Source organism: Orycteropus afer, unplaced genomic scaffold, assembly GCF_000298275.1.
Source record: "Orycteropus afer afer isolate SDZICR_OR568_19922 unplaced genomic scaffold, OryAfe1.0 scaffold00249, whole genome shotgun sequence".
Lineage (NCBI taxonomy): Eukaryota > Metazoa > Chordata > Mammalia > Tubulidentata > Orycteropodidae > Orycteropus > Orycteropus afer.
In genome coordinates, this window is record NW_006921836.1 from 3,352,564 (window position 1) to 3,365,035 (window position 12,472).

General features: G+C 44.3%; 1 protein-coding gene across 1 annotated transcript in view; it reads left to right on the forward strand.

Annotated features, from left to right (window-relative positions):
* Positions 1–3,194: 3,194 nt before the first annotated feature.
* The window catches only part of MMD (monocyte to macrophage differentiation associated), a 36,060-nt gene continuing 26,782 nt past the window's right edge, over positions 3,195–12,472 (forward strand). The window contains exons 1-2 of the mRNA XM_007949647.2: positions 3,195–3,220; positions 11,714–11,795. Of these exons, the coding sequence (XP_007947838.1) occupies positions 3,195–3,220; positions 11,714–11,795 (108 nt within the window). The remainder of the gene's footprint in view (positions 3,221–11,713; positions 11,796–12,472) is intronic.

Below are 12,472 nucleotides of genomic sequence, written 5' to 3' on the forward strand. Positions count from 1 at the left end.
CAAAGCCTCTTTTCAAATTAGCATCCTTAACAGGAACAGAGAACCCAGTAAGCAAGGTAAGCACAGGCTTACTTGTGCTTACTTACTAATCTATAGTGAACCTTTTCTTAGATTATTAAGTAAGCACAAACAAGCCAGTGCTTGCCTTGCTTATTGGCTAGTCTTCTCCTGGTCTACTCCATCACAAATTCTCTCTTTTAGGCATAGACAATGCCCATGCAAATACACTTCTGCAATTTTGCAGAAAGAAGAACTATATCTCTGAGCTTGACAAAAATGTCACATCCTGTGAATGCAGATAATCTTCCATTTTCTTCTCCTCCCACTATACTAAGTCAACTGTAGTACCTGTTTTCTGCAAATATATTCAGAATTCCTCCTCAGAAATAGGTTCAAATGGATCCTTCACTTGAAAATGTAGCAGGTGTTTATCAAACTTCATTCAAAGTTGAATGAAGTTTATCAGACTTCATTCAAAGTTATTTCTTATGTTTTCTTTTTCTTTTTTTGTTTTGGCTTGATTTCAGTTAATCTTTGTACTTCTCTGTATACTAGACTATTGCAGGTCATGGTGTTTTATCTAACCTGATTTTATCTCGTTCAATTTATTTTCTCCTCCTTGAGTAAATATCATTCACATTGTTGTTGTTATATGCCGTGAAGTCGGACCCGACTCATAGTGACCCCTCCTTGAGTTTCTGAGGCAGTATCACTACGGAAGTAGATTGCCCAACCTTCCTTCCGAGGAGTGGCTGGTGGGTTTGAACCACCAGCCTTCTGGTTGGCAGTCAAGTGCTTTATATGCACTAAACTACCAGAGCCCCTATCATTCACATCAGTGTTTCTAAACTTAGGTGGCCTCTCAGAAATTTCCTCCCCAACTGACCACTGCTCAGGTCTCTGGGTGGCACAAATAGTTTGTACTTGGGAGTTCAAATCCACCCAGTGGAGGCACAGAAGAAAGGCCTGGTGATCTACTTCCATAAGATTATTGCTGTTGGGAATCCTACGAGTGCAGTGCTGCTCTAACACACATGGGGTCATCATGAATCGGGATCAACTCCACAACTTCTCGTCTCTGTTCAGGCCATTCTCCCCATGTGGAAGCCTGTGTCAGGTTATGTCCATTGTCTCTATCAACGTCCATTTTCAGACTTCCTTCTCTTCAGCACCACCTTCCCTAACTAGTTTCACCACACTCTGATCACTTGTTTACTCTGCATATTTTTTAGTCATTGATAGGATGTGACTTGGCATCTGCTGGTTTGTTGCTTTTTAACTCTTCTTTTGTTATTTCATCTGTCTATTTTTCATCTGAATTTACCTTTGTAAACTTCCCTGTTCCCAACAAATTCAGTTAGCCCAGGGGCCTCACACAGCCCATCGGTAGACTGTAAATCCATGCTCGCTTTTCTGATTTAGTGTGGGGGAAAAGAAGTTTTCTAAAGGAAATGTACTTCTTTAAAATTTAGGGAGGCAGACCACTGTACTGGAAGGAGTGCAGGCTTCAGTGAGGAGTGCAGGCTTCAGTGAAAGGGAGCTAGGGTAAATCCCAATATTGCTCTTGGCAAAAGTTACTTCACCTTTGGTTTCAACATTCTTATCTGTAAAATAAGTAGATAATGCCTATCTTGTGAGATTCTTGGGAAGATTAATGCAATAACCAAGGAAAGCTCCCCTCTAGATCCTGCCCCCTGGAAAAGAAAGTAAGAATTATAGGTGATGATTTGCTGAAGGCAGAGTAAACACTCTTCACAGGCTTGAGAGTCTCAAATTTGAGGTGTGGAAGCATGGGTGTTAACAGGCTACCTAGACAGGAGCACACCTAAATTTCAGGAATGGGGAGAGGAAGGCTTAACAAATCGCCCATTCCTGCACTCTCCTTTGAACCTGTCTTCCAGCAAGTTCTCTGACTTTAGGTCGTTGAGTGACAGAACCCTGATTCAAGTCTATCTTTTAGCTTATTTGGAGACTTCTAGCTGCTTGAGCATAGTGGCTAAGGCATTTGACTGCTAACCAGAAGGTTGGCGGTTCAAACCCACCATCCTCGGAAGGAAGATGGGGCAATCTACTTCCGTAGTGATACTGCCTCAGAAACCCAAGGAGGGGTCGCTATGAGTGGGGTCCGACTCCACGGCACATAACAACAAAAACAGCTGCTTGAATTAAAAAAATAAATAAGAGGACAACATAAAAGGATCCCCTTTTTGTTGTTCTTATTAAATCTCAGTCTTAGTGATTTCAACCCCCTATGACTCGGAAGGAAGGTTGGGCAATCCTACTTCCGTAGTGATACTGCCTCGGAAACCCAAGGAGGGGTCGCTATGAGTCGGGGCCGACTCCACGGCACATAACAACAACAACAAATGACAGAATCACACACACATACACACACACACACAAAAGAAAACAAAATAGTTGCATTGAGGCGATTCCGACTAAAAGAAGGTTTTAAAAATCTGTCCTGGAGCCTTGCATAACACTCTAGCCAGAGCTGGTCCTCAAAATGATGAATGAATAAATGAACGGAGTGATGGAGAAAGGAATGAACGAATGACACAGAGGCTGGGCCAGAACGCAGAGAAGGATCCTGGTATGTCATTTCTTTCACAGCTGCTTTTAAGAACCTTGCCCTATCTCCTCTTTTACAATTTGTCTTTCTCTCCCTTTGGTCTTTTCTCTTTTGACACCTCAGCCCCTCACTTCACTGACGTGAGCAACCCCTTCCTCTCCTCTCCGCCCTCCCCTTGCTCCGCCTCTCAGCCTCTAGACTCCGCCCCGCCGCCCGAGCCTTACGGGACTGAATGGCAGTCTTACCGCCGCGCCGCTCCAGTCGCTGATTGGCCGCACGGCGCGGTGACGCGCAGGCGGTCGTAGATGTACGCAGGAGGGCGGAGCGGGTGGGGGTGGAGCCAGGCTCCGGGGCGGGGCGCGGGCGCCCGGGGGCGGAGGAGCCTGGGAGGCGGGAGGCGCCGGGGCCGTTTAAGCGGCCTCCCTCCCGCCCCCAGTCGCAGGGTCTGGCCCCCACCCTGTCCCGACCCCCAGCCTAGCCCACTCCTACGTTTCTCCGCCGAGCGGCTCCGCCGGGCACGCGGGCGGCCTCCGAAGCAGCCCAAGCCCATGCGGGCCGCGCGCCCAGGCATCGGTGCTGACGAGACGGAGCTCCCCGGCCCCCGAGGAGGAGCGGAGGATCAATGCGGTTCAAGAATCGATTCCAGCGGTGAGAGCTCCTCGTAGTCCGTATCGGAAGCGGGTCTCCGTATCCCGCGTCCTCCTGCGTGGGTCCCGGCTTCTCACCTGGATCCATCTTTCCCTGGATCCCAAGTCTTGGCCGGGGACCAGCCCCTGGAGATTCCCCGCCCAGCTCTCCCGGGGCGATCCCCTTCCTCTCTGGACAGGGTTCTCGTGCCAGACCAGGTCCTCCCTCGCGATCTGTGGACTCGAATGTCTTCCCAGACTCGGGACCCCAACCTTGCCCTCCTACCAGGGGATCCCATTGCTCATCGGGCTTCACCCACCTTTACCCCTCTCCCGGCAGAGATCCTGCTCCCTCTGAACTCCGGCCGCAGGCGGCGCCTCTGGGTCCTCGGACCCTGACTTTGGCCTCCACTCCTCTGTCCCCAAGGTGGGGGGCTCCCGGGGCACGTGGAACCGGGGCCGGCAGCTGCTGCGCCTTGCAGCGGGATTTGCGGTAAAACGGGGGTGCTGGGCGATTTAGATGCTTTGTTTGTGAACGGGTTTAGCAGAGGGAAACTGAGGCAGGGTCCCTTCACATTGCCTGGCCCAGTCCCGGCCTTGCCTGGGCGGTGCTGTTTTGGGCACTGCCAAGGGGCAGGTTAGCATTCGGCTGGTGAGACCTGCTGTTGAGGCGCCTGTGTTAGGAAAGGAGAAGGAAGAACCGAGGAGGCGCCACCGGAAGACCGGCCGGCAGCCCTTTGACTGGAAAGCTGGTGGGGATGTGCCTTTGCTCCGGTCCCCGAGGCTCTGCCGTCTAGTAATGGATGGGAGCTGGCCTGTGCTTCCCAGAGGAAGCCCTGGGCTTTTCTTTGAATTCTTCATCATTTAACTGGGTGAAAGTTCACCTCTCCTGTGTTTGTGGTAACACTCCATCCTTTTGTCTGAATGTTGCCTGAATTGGGCCGCTTTCCCCATTCCCATACCTTCACCAGGAGTGACAAGGGAGACTTTAGAGGAAGAAAAGACCTGCATTAAATCTTCCAAGAAGGTTACTATTGTTGGGTTTTGGACACTGTCTTCCATTTCGGAATTTTAAAGTGCACATTTTTCTCTTTCCAACTCCCCGTTTTTTCATAACTGACCACTCACACAGTATGCTTTTCATTCCTCCCCCAGTTCCAAAGGGTGACAGAGCTAAAACGTGTATAAGAAAAGTTGTGTGGACTATGCTATCAACAGGGGGATCAATTTGAAGACTTGGACTGACTTCTCAATATAGCTCATGCTTAGGGTGTTGCGTGCCTGGCACTGTGGCCTAGTGCTTCCAAGGGCAGAAGAGAACTGTTGTTCTTGCTTTAGAACGTGATGCTGGGAATGCAGACTGGAGGGGCTTTAAGGGAGAATGTGACATGTGTTCAGGCACATCGTGCCATCCTGTGTTTGCGGTATGTTTGATTTGGTTTTACTTCTCTGCACATCTGTGCTCTTCCTGTTTTCGGAGAAAAGTGGCAATATTCTGTGAATTTACCCTTCCTTCTTTAGGAGTTTGTATTGCTTTCCAGTCAATTCTTCTTAAAGAAGATAGCTTCTTTTTATTATTTGTTGCATAAGTATTAAAATAGTGTTAAAAGAAATGGGAAACAAAAACCAACCTTCATTTAGGGTCCCACCGTCTCAACAGATTAAACTATCTTCTTTTTATTGGACACTGCTCTGTCCAGCCCTTCTCAGTGCATTCATGTAATTTTGCACCTTGCTTTATTCATTACAAATTTAAAATAGAGGCATTTTCTTATGATGTGGCATAGACTCTTGGCCGCACAATATTCCATTCACTGTATGTCTAACTGTACCTTTCTTGATGACATATAGACCTGCCCTGGTTGAAGAAAATCTTTCTTTAAAGATGGAGTAATCCCCATAATTTCCTGTTTCTCTGTGAGAGGCTAGCTCGGAAGGATATTTTCCAAGGATCCATTTGAACTTGGAAGTAGTCTACAAAGAAATAGTAAGAAATTCCTAATTTTTGTGGTCCACACATTAAAATGTTGACAGTACTTTTCTGTAGGAGCTCGGGTGGTGTAGTGCTTAAGGCATTTGACTGCTAACCAGAAAGCTGGTGGTTCAAACCCACCAGCCACTCCTTGGAAGGAAGATTGGGTAATCTACTTCTGTAGCGATACCACCTTCAAAACCCAAGGAGGGGTCGCTATGAGTTGGATCCGACTTGATGGCAGTGAGTTTTTGTTTTTGTTTTTGTTTTTACTTTTCTGTACCTCTGAAAGCCACATTTAGTATGTATCTTTCATAGCATTCAGGATTGTTACAGGTTGGCAAATTACAAAGGAAGTAGAGGTAGGGACACATTGTCTCTGAATAGATCAATGTTCTCCTTCCCCTGGTAGATTCATTAGGACTCAGATTGAGGAGCTTTTGATGGCGGTAAAAATATTTCACTGGGCCATAGTTTATAGCTATGCCTAAACTGGAAGAAAAACCTAAACGCCTCACTGTTTGTTTTTTTCCCCATAATGAAGACTTGGTTGTTGTGGCTTTGAGTCACCTTTTAGAGTTCTGCCAATGCTGGCTGAAGAAGGCTCTAAGGAGACTTAGCCCGCTGCCTGCTGTCCTAAGTGGAGATCTTCACACATTCATAAGACTCATTGAGAATCTTTTGAGTTGATTCTGACTCTTAGGGACCCTACAGAACAGAATAGAACTGCCAAGGCTGTAAATCTTTATGGAAACAGACTGCCTCATCTTTCTCCCACACAGCACACAGCGGCTGGTAGGTTTGAACAACTAACTTTTTGGTTAGCAGCCCAGTGCTTTAATCACAGTGACCCCAGAACTCCTTCACACATGCATAACTTCTCAAAAAGGCTGTGATGTGAGAAATTCTGCTGGAATGCAGCAAGCTTCCCTTATCTTGCTTGCTTTATTCCTTCTACACTTGCATCTCCCCACGGGATCTACACGTGTGCATGCGAGCGCACACACACACACACACACACACAGTCATTCTCTCCCCTTCACATTATCTCTGACTGATGATAACTGCTAATATTTATTGAGTACCTATCATGCCAGGCACTGTTTGGGTGCTTATCTATTACTCATCTCACCAATAACTATAATCCTGGAAGACAAAGTTTATATCCATGTAATAGAAAAGCAAACAGGATTAGAAGATAAAAGGAAATTTACCCTAGTCACATGGCTATGAAGGGGCAGCCCCAAGGGTTTACGTTCATCTCTTTTTTTACTACCCATGCTGCCAGCTAACTTCTTTGTCCTTACCTCCCTGCCTACACATGGATACATGGATACACATCTGTGTATCCATCAGTTTCAGGACCCACAGAGCTTGTACTTACCTTCTTGTCAATGCATTCATTTTTCCAACTTGCAACCAAAAATCCAAGGAAAAAGATGTTCCTTTCCTCAGCCCCTGCACTGTGATCAGCTTTCATAATTGACTGTGTGGGAAAGCATCTTATTCTAAAGCATTAAGAAGTCTTCCAAGGCCTGCCCATTGTGTCTTTTGCATGTTCTCAGGACACTGAATCACCCATCACCATGAGATAATCACCTTATATATGCATTCTCCTTTACTTCATAATTAAATCAAGAGCCCACCACCTCTATCACCCCCTCTGGCAATGGATACTTCCCTTAATGAGTGTCATTCCAGGGATGCTCCTCCATTGTAAGGGGGAACTAATTGATTGACAATAAGATGCTATGGGCAGGGATCAGCTTATATCGGATAATGAAGAGGCTCTTACAATGTCCATCATTTTGGTCTTTAAGAATTTTCTTTTCACAAATCAGGGTTCTTTTGGCTCTCAGACTGTGTATTTCTCTGTGTTACATACAGAAACTGCTGAATCCCTAGTGAAACTAATTGACTATGAGATATCTCTCTGCTAAGATAAAAATAGTTTTGCAGCATTAGAATAGCTGTCTTTCCAGTCATCCATTCAATGATTATTTATTAAGCACCAGTAACAAACTGAGCAGTGTATATTGGTTGCAAATGAAGAGATGAACAAGTTGGCCCTGGTGGAGTTCTGAGTACAGTGGGAGAAGATAAAATATAAACAAGTTTACGAAAATAAGCTGGGTCATTACCAATTATGAAATAGGGTTCTGGTGGGGTGGGGAAGCTGGAGTGCTACTCTAGGGGGGTAGTTAGGAACACCTTTTGGAGGGGGTGACATCTGAGCTTGAAGGATGAGCAGGGTGGAGCATTCCAAAGGAGAATGTTCCAGGCAGAAACAGCAGATGCATGCCTCCCGAGGCACACCAGGCCTTGGTGTATTTGAGGAGCAGAAACAAGGTAGAGTGATTGGGGTGTGGAGAGTGGAAGGAAGGTGGGGGCCTGAGGTTGGAGAAGCAATGAGGGCCAGACTCTTGCAGAGTGCATGGGCCACAGAGGAGTTGTCACCTTAAGCGCTTTGGGAAGCCAAAAGCAGGTTTTTAAATGGGGATTGAGGTGTTTGATACAATGTGGTTTTAATTGACTACTGTGGCTCCTGACAAACAGGGAGACCCATTAAGAGGCTTTCTACTTTTAAGAGACCAGAGGTGCTGGTGTCTTGATGTAGATGGTAGTGGTGGAACTGTACAGAAGGCGACTAATTTGAAATACATTTTGAGGACAGCGTTGCATCTGGAGAGTGAGGAAACACGTAGGAATCAAGGACAACTTCTGGAATTTGATCTTAGACTTCTGTCATGGTGGGTTGCAGATGCACGTTCAGAAGACACAGTGCTTTGAGGCAAATTTAAAATGCTTTCTGAAAAAAATCAGCTATTGCAAACTGTATGGATCACAGTTCTACTTTGGCATATGGGTGTGAGTTGGAGTCAACTGGATGGAAACTAATTTTTAAGGAACTAAGGGGTATCCTCAGGTCTTGGATCTGTTCTTCACCTCCATAGTTTTGAAGTTCTATTTGGGGGTTGGTTAGGGGAGACATGACTCATAGGGCCTGGGCAAGGGGGAGGAAAGAGAGGGCTGACAGAAGAAAGGAGGACATAAGTGAACAAACCTTCCTGACTTGTTCAGTGTAGTCTTCGTAACCAGGGCTAACTCACCTTCTCCCTCCCCTCTAAAGCTTGCTGGAATACTCTGTCATAGAGCATTGGGTCACTATTAAGGTCATCAGCTGCCTTCAAGTCTCCACTGACTCATGGGGACCTCGTGTGTGTCAGAGCAGACAGGGTGCCACAGACTTTTCAATGACTGACGTTTGGGAAGTAGATCACCAGACCTTTCTTCGGAGGCACCTTTGGGTGGACACTAACCTTCAGCCTTTTGGACTACAGCCTTAACTGTTGGCACCACCTAGAGATTCCATCATTGGGGTTATGGCACATAAAATGTGGGTGTCTTCCATACATGGGTGCTATTTTCCATAACACTTGACAACCCTCTTTCTTTTTTTGAGGAAGAGAGTGGGCTGAGTGTGTGGGAGTTCATTTGCATTGTACATCTGCATTTCCATTTAGGTCTTAGGAGTGATTTCTCCTGGAGTCTTTGGAGGAGGTTTTGATTGCACCCTGGCAGGCTAGAGAGAAATGGAAAAATTACATTATAAATGTTCCCTCAGAATAGTTGCACTGTCTGTCCCGCTGAGCCCCAGAGAATTGCTCAGAGCATAGTTGCTCCTAGCCTAGCTATTCCTTTTCCCCAATCTTGCCCTGTCCATCTTGAGAGACTACCTTAAAGCACCATGGGTAGGATATTGTTCTCTACAGCTTCTGCCTTTGTTTTCAACCAGAGTTACTCTATCTGGGTGGGCTGGGACTAACTGTCACAAACATGGCCACCTAGCTTCTCTGCTTTTGGGAGAAAATTTCAAAGTCTATCCTTATTGCTGTGTAATGGCATGACTATTTTTAGATTGGGCTGCCAGAGATATAAATTGCTATTTTAGTCTGCAGCCTGGTGGTGGGTAGACAAATCCTACTTACTGTGCCCTGCACAGAGCGCTTTCAGTTTCATCTAACCTCAACCATCTTGGAGCTTTGCTGTTTGTCCTTTAAAATTCCTAATAGGGTATGCTACTTATAGCTCTGTTGTTATGTCTCAGGGTAATGATGTAGTAGAGCCTTGAATATTTGGGATGCTTTTAAAGCATTCTTCCCAAGAGTGTAATTATTTCCTTTTATACTAGTAGGAGCTGTGTGGCAATACTCTTGTCCCTTAGGAAATTAGTAAAATTATTTACAGGATTATCAGGGGAAAAAAGACGATGCTTGATTTTTTTTTTTTTTTTTTGAATTAACATCATTTTGATAGGATAAATTCTAAAGCTGCAAACTGTACATGGCTCTAGGTTTTCGAACCATCTGGTAGACTCAATTCAATAAGTAGCTATTATATTGCACACCAATTAAGTAGCTAACAAATTGGTGAGCCAGGTGAAATACCATCACTGCCCCACATTCATCCCCCAGTGGATTTTCCACAGGATCTCTATATGTGGGTTAACACACTATTTTATTTTTATTCCTTTAATCTAAGGATGAGAGGCTCTTCTTAATTCAGGGAGAATGTGTTGGCTTGTGTTTTGTTTATAAAATAGACATATTTAGAATAGCTTGACCATGCATGCATTTTAGCCAGTTTGTGAAAACCTGGCTCTGCCATTTGGTTCAGCCTGGTACCATTTTTCTTTGTCTGGATAAAGTCATAACTCATTAGTGGCAAATGACAAGAACCTGCCTTAAACTAGCTCAAGTTTTGCAGACTCCAAGTACAAGAATGCAGCTGGGCTTCAGACTTGAAAGCTGTCGGGACCCTCTCACCTCCATTTGCTTCTCTGGTCTGCTGCTTTCCTCTTTTATCCAGACAGCTGTGTTTTTCTCCTCCTGAGTTGACATCGCCTTCTTCTAGAGAGCAACTTCATGAAACTTGGGTGGGGGTGGGGAGGGCAGGGGATCTAGATCTTGATTGCAGGGGCATCTTCTCTGACACAAGGAAATGAAAAAATGCTGTGTGACTCTTCAGGTTCTGTGCTATTGCTTCTCACTGTAATGCTGATTGTCACAAAGCTAGCCCAAAGGGAAGTGTGGAATCTAATTGTGTGTCTATGTGTGGAAGAGATTTTGATTTTTAGAAATGTATGCACATTTGTGTATATATATGAATTTTATGGCCGAAGTATCAGCTATTAGTCATGTGTTTTGTTTTTGAAGTGATTTTTTTTTTTAATTAATGAAGAATGGAGAGGATAATGTACCCATGGCAGTAGCAGTCAAAAAAATCAAACATCGTATATTGCATTGGGCAGATCTTCTGTGAAAGACTTCTTTAAGGTGTTTAAGAGCAAACTTGTCACTTTGAAAACTAAGGTGCACCTGATTCAAGCCGTGGTATTTTCAGTAGTCTCATATGCATGTGAGAGCTAGACAATTAATAAGGAAGACCACAGAAGAATGGATGCATTTGAATTGTGGTGTTAGTGAAGAATGCTGAAAATACCATGGACTGCCAGCAAAATGAACAAATCTGTTTCGGAAGAAGTACGGCAGGAATTTAGCAATGAAAATGCCCATACTTTGTCTCACCTACTTTGGCCATGTTGTCAGAAGGGACTAGTCCCTGGAGAAGGATATCATGCTAGGTAAACTATAAGGTCAGCAAAAAGGGGAACACCCTCCACAAGATAGATTCACACAGTGGCTGCGACAATAGGCCCAAGTATGGCAACAATCGTGAAGTACCAGGTAGTGTTTCGTTCTGTTGTACATAGGGTTGTTGTGAGTTGTAGCTGACTCAGTGACACCTAACAACAACAGAGATAGCCGGGTATCATATTTTAGTTGACTGGTGCTGGAACAGGCCATGGAGTACAGAGAAAGTAGTTGTACAGGACTGCTAGTCATGTAGCATTCAAATATATATGTATATAAAGCTTTATACAGTTGGAGAGAGAAAATACAACAACACCTGTGAAAGCCAGAACCTTTGTAGATGGAAACCTGTCAGAGAAGGAAAATGCAAATATTTCCACTAACACAATTGATAGAAATGTGATAAGATTACACCCTGTCAAAGGCAGAGAACCTGTAAGATCTTGAAAAATGAGGCAGCCCTGTGGAGTTCTAGCTGTCACTATAGAAACCTTTCAAATATATTGTATCCCTTTTCATTTTATGACAATGACGAGCCATTATAAAGTTTAGAAGAATTCCCTTGATTACTTTTGAGATTTGGTTGTGCCCACCACCTTCTTTTTTTTTTTTTTTTTTAGTGTAGAGGGTACCAGATGACAGAAGTAGATGAGGTTTCTGCTTGTTTTGGGTTGGCAGAAGGTTTTCCTTTTGAATAAGCTGAAAGAATACTTAATCTAGTAACCGAGGGTATTTGCTTTAGGACCATTGCTGTTGGCGCAGTTTCACCTTGTTAGTGGCTTTGATTTTGTTCCTGTCACTGGGCATTTCCATTAGTCACCACTGGCAGTTTTCCCCATTGTTCTTATGCTCAGTGCTGTTCCCACATGATGTCTTTTTGTTCCTACAGGTTCATGAACCATCGGGCTCCAGCCAATGGCCGCTACAAACCAACTTGCTACGAACATGCTGCTAACTGTTACACACATGCAGTGAGTACAGGTTTCTGTCATTTCCATCTTCCCCAAGGGCTTTGGGGGGAGGAAGGGGTAATTATCTCTAGAAACTTAAGACTGATTAGTTGGTTTACCCATCTCTGTGACCCAAGGTTAGTGTTGGGTCATGTCACCAGGAACTGTGAGCATGTAGAACTCTTTGAGTGTCTTAATGTAGAGTCAGTGCTGTCCTGGCCTTGTTTTCTCTGACAAACAAGAATAAGAATAGTAAACATACCTGAGTTATTAGGAAAATCCAGGTAACCTATTCATGAAGACCTTCAGCCCTGGAATGAAATAAATCACCTTTTCAAGACAATCAACTATAGTCATTGGCAAAGAAAGTTCACAATTTGTTTAAAAAGGTACTTTTTTTTTTTTTTTTTTTTTAACTGAATGACCCTCTGAAACACATAGCCACTCCTTCCCACACCTATAGTGGCTTTTGCTTCTCAGAGCAGATATTATTCCATATTGCTGAGGAAAAGCAGATTTGGTCCCTAAATTCTTAATTTTCTTTTTCTCACTTATAAAAGTAAAATATACTCATTGGAAGAAACTTAGGAAATACTAAAATATATATTCATGCTATATATATGTAGTGTGTGTATATGTCTGTATATGTGTATGTGTGTGTGTGTATACATATACATATATATATATATATAAAACAC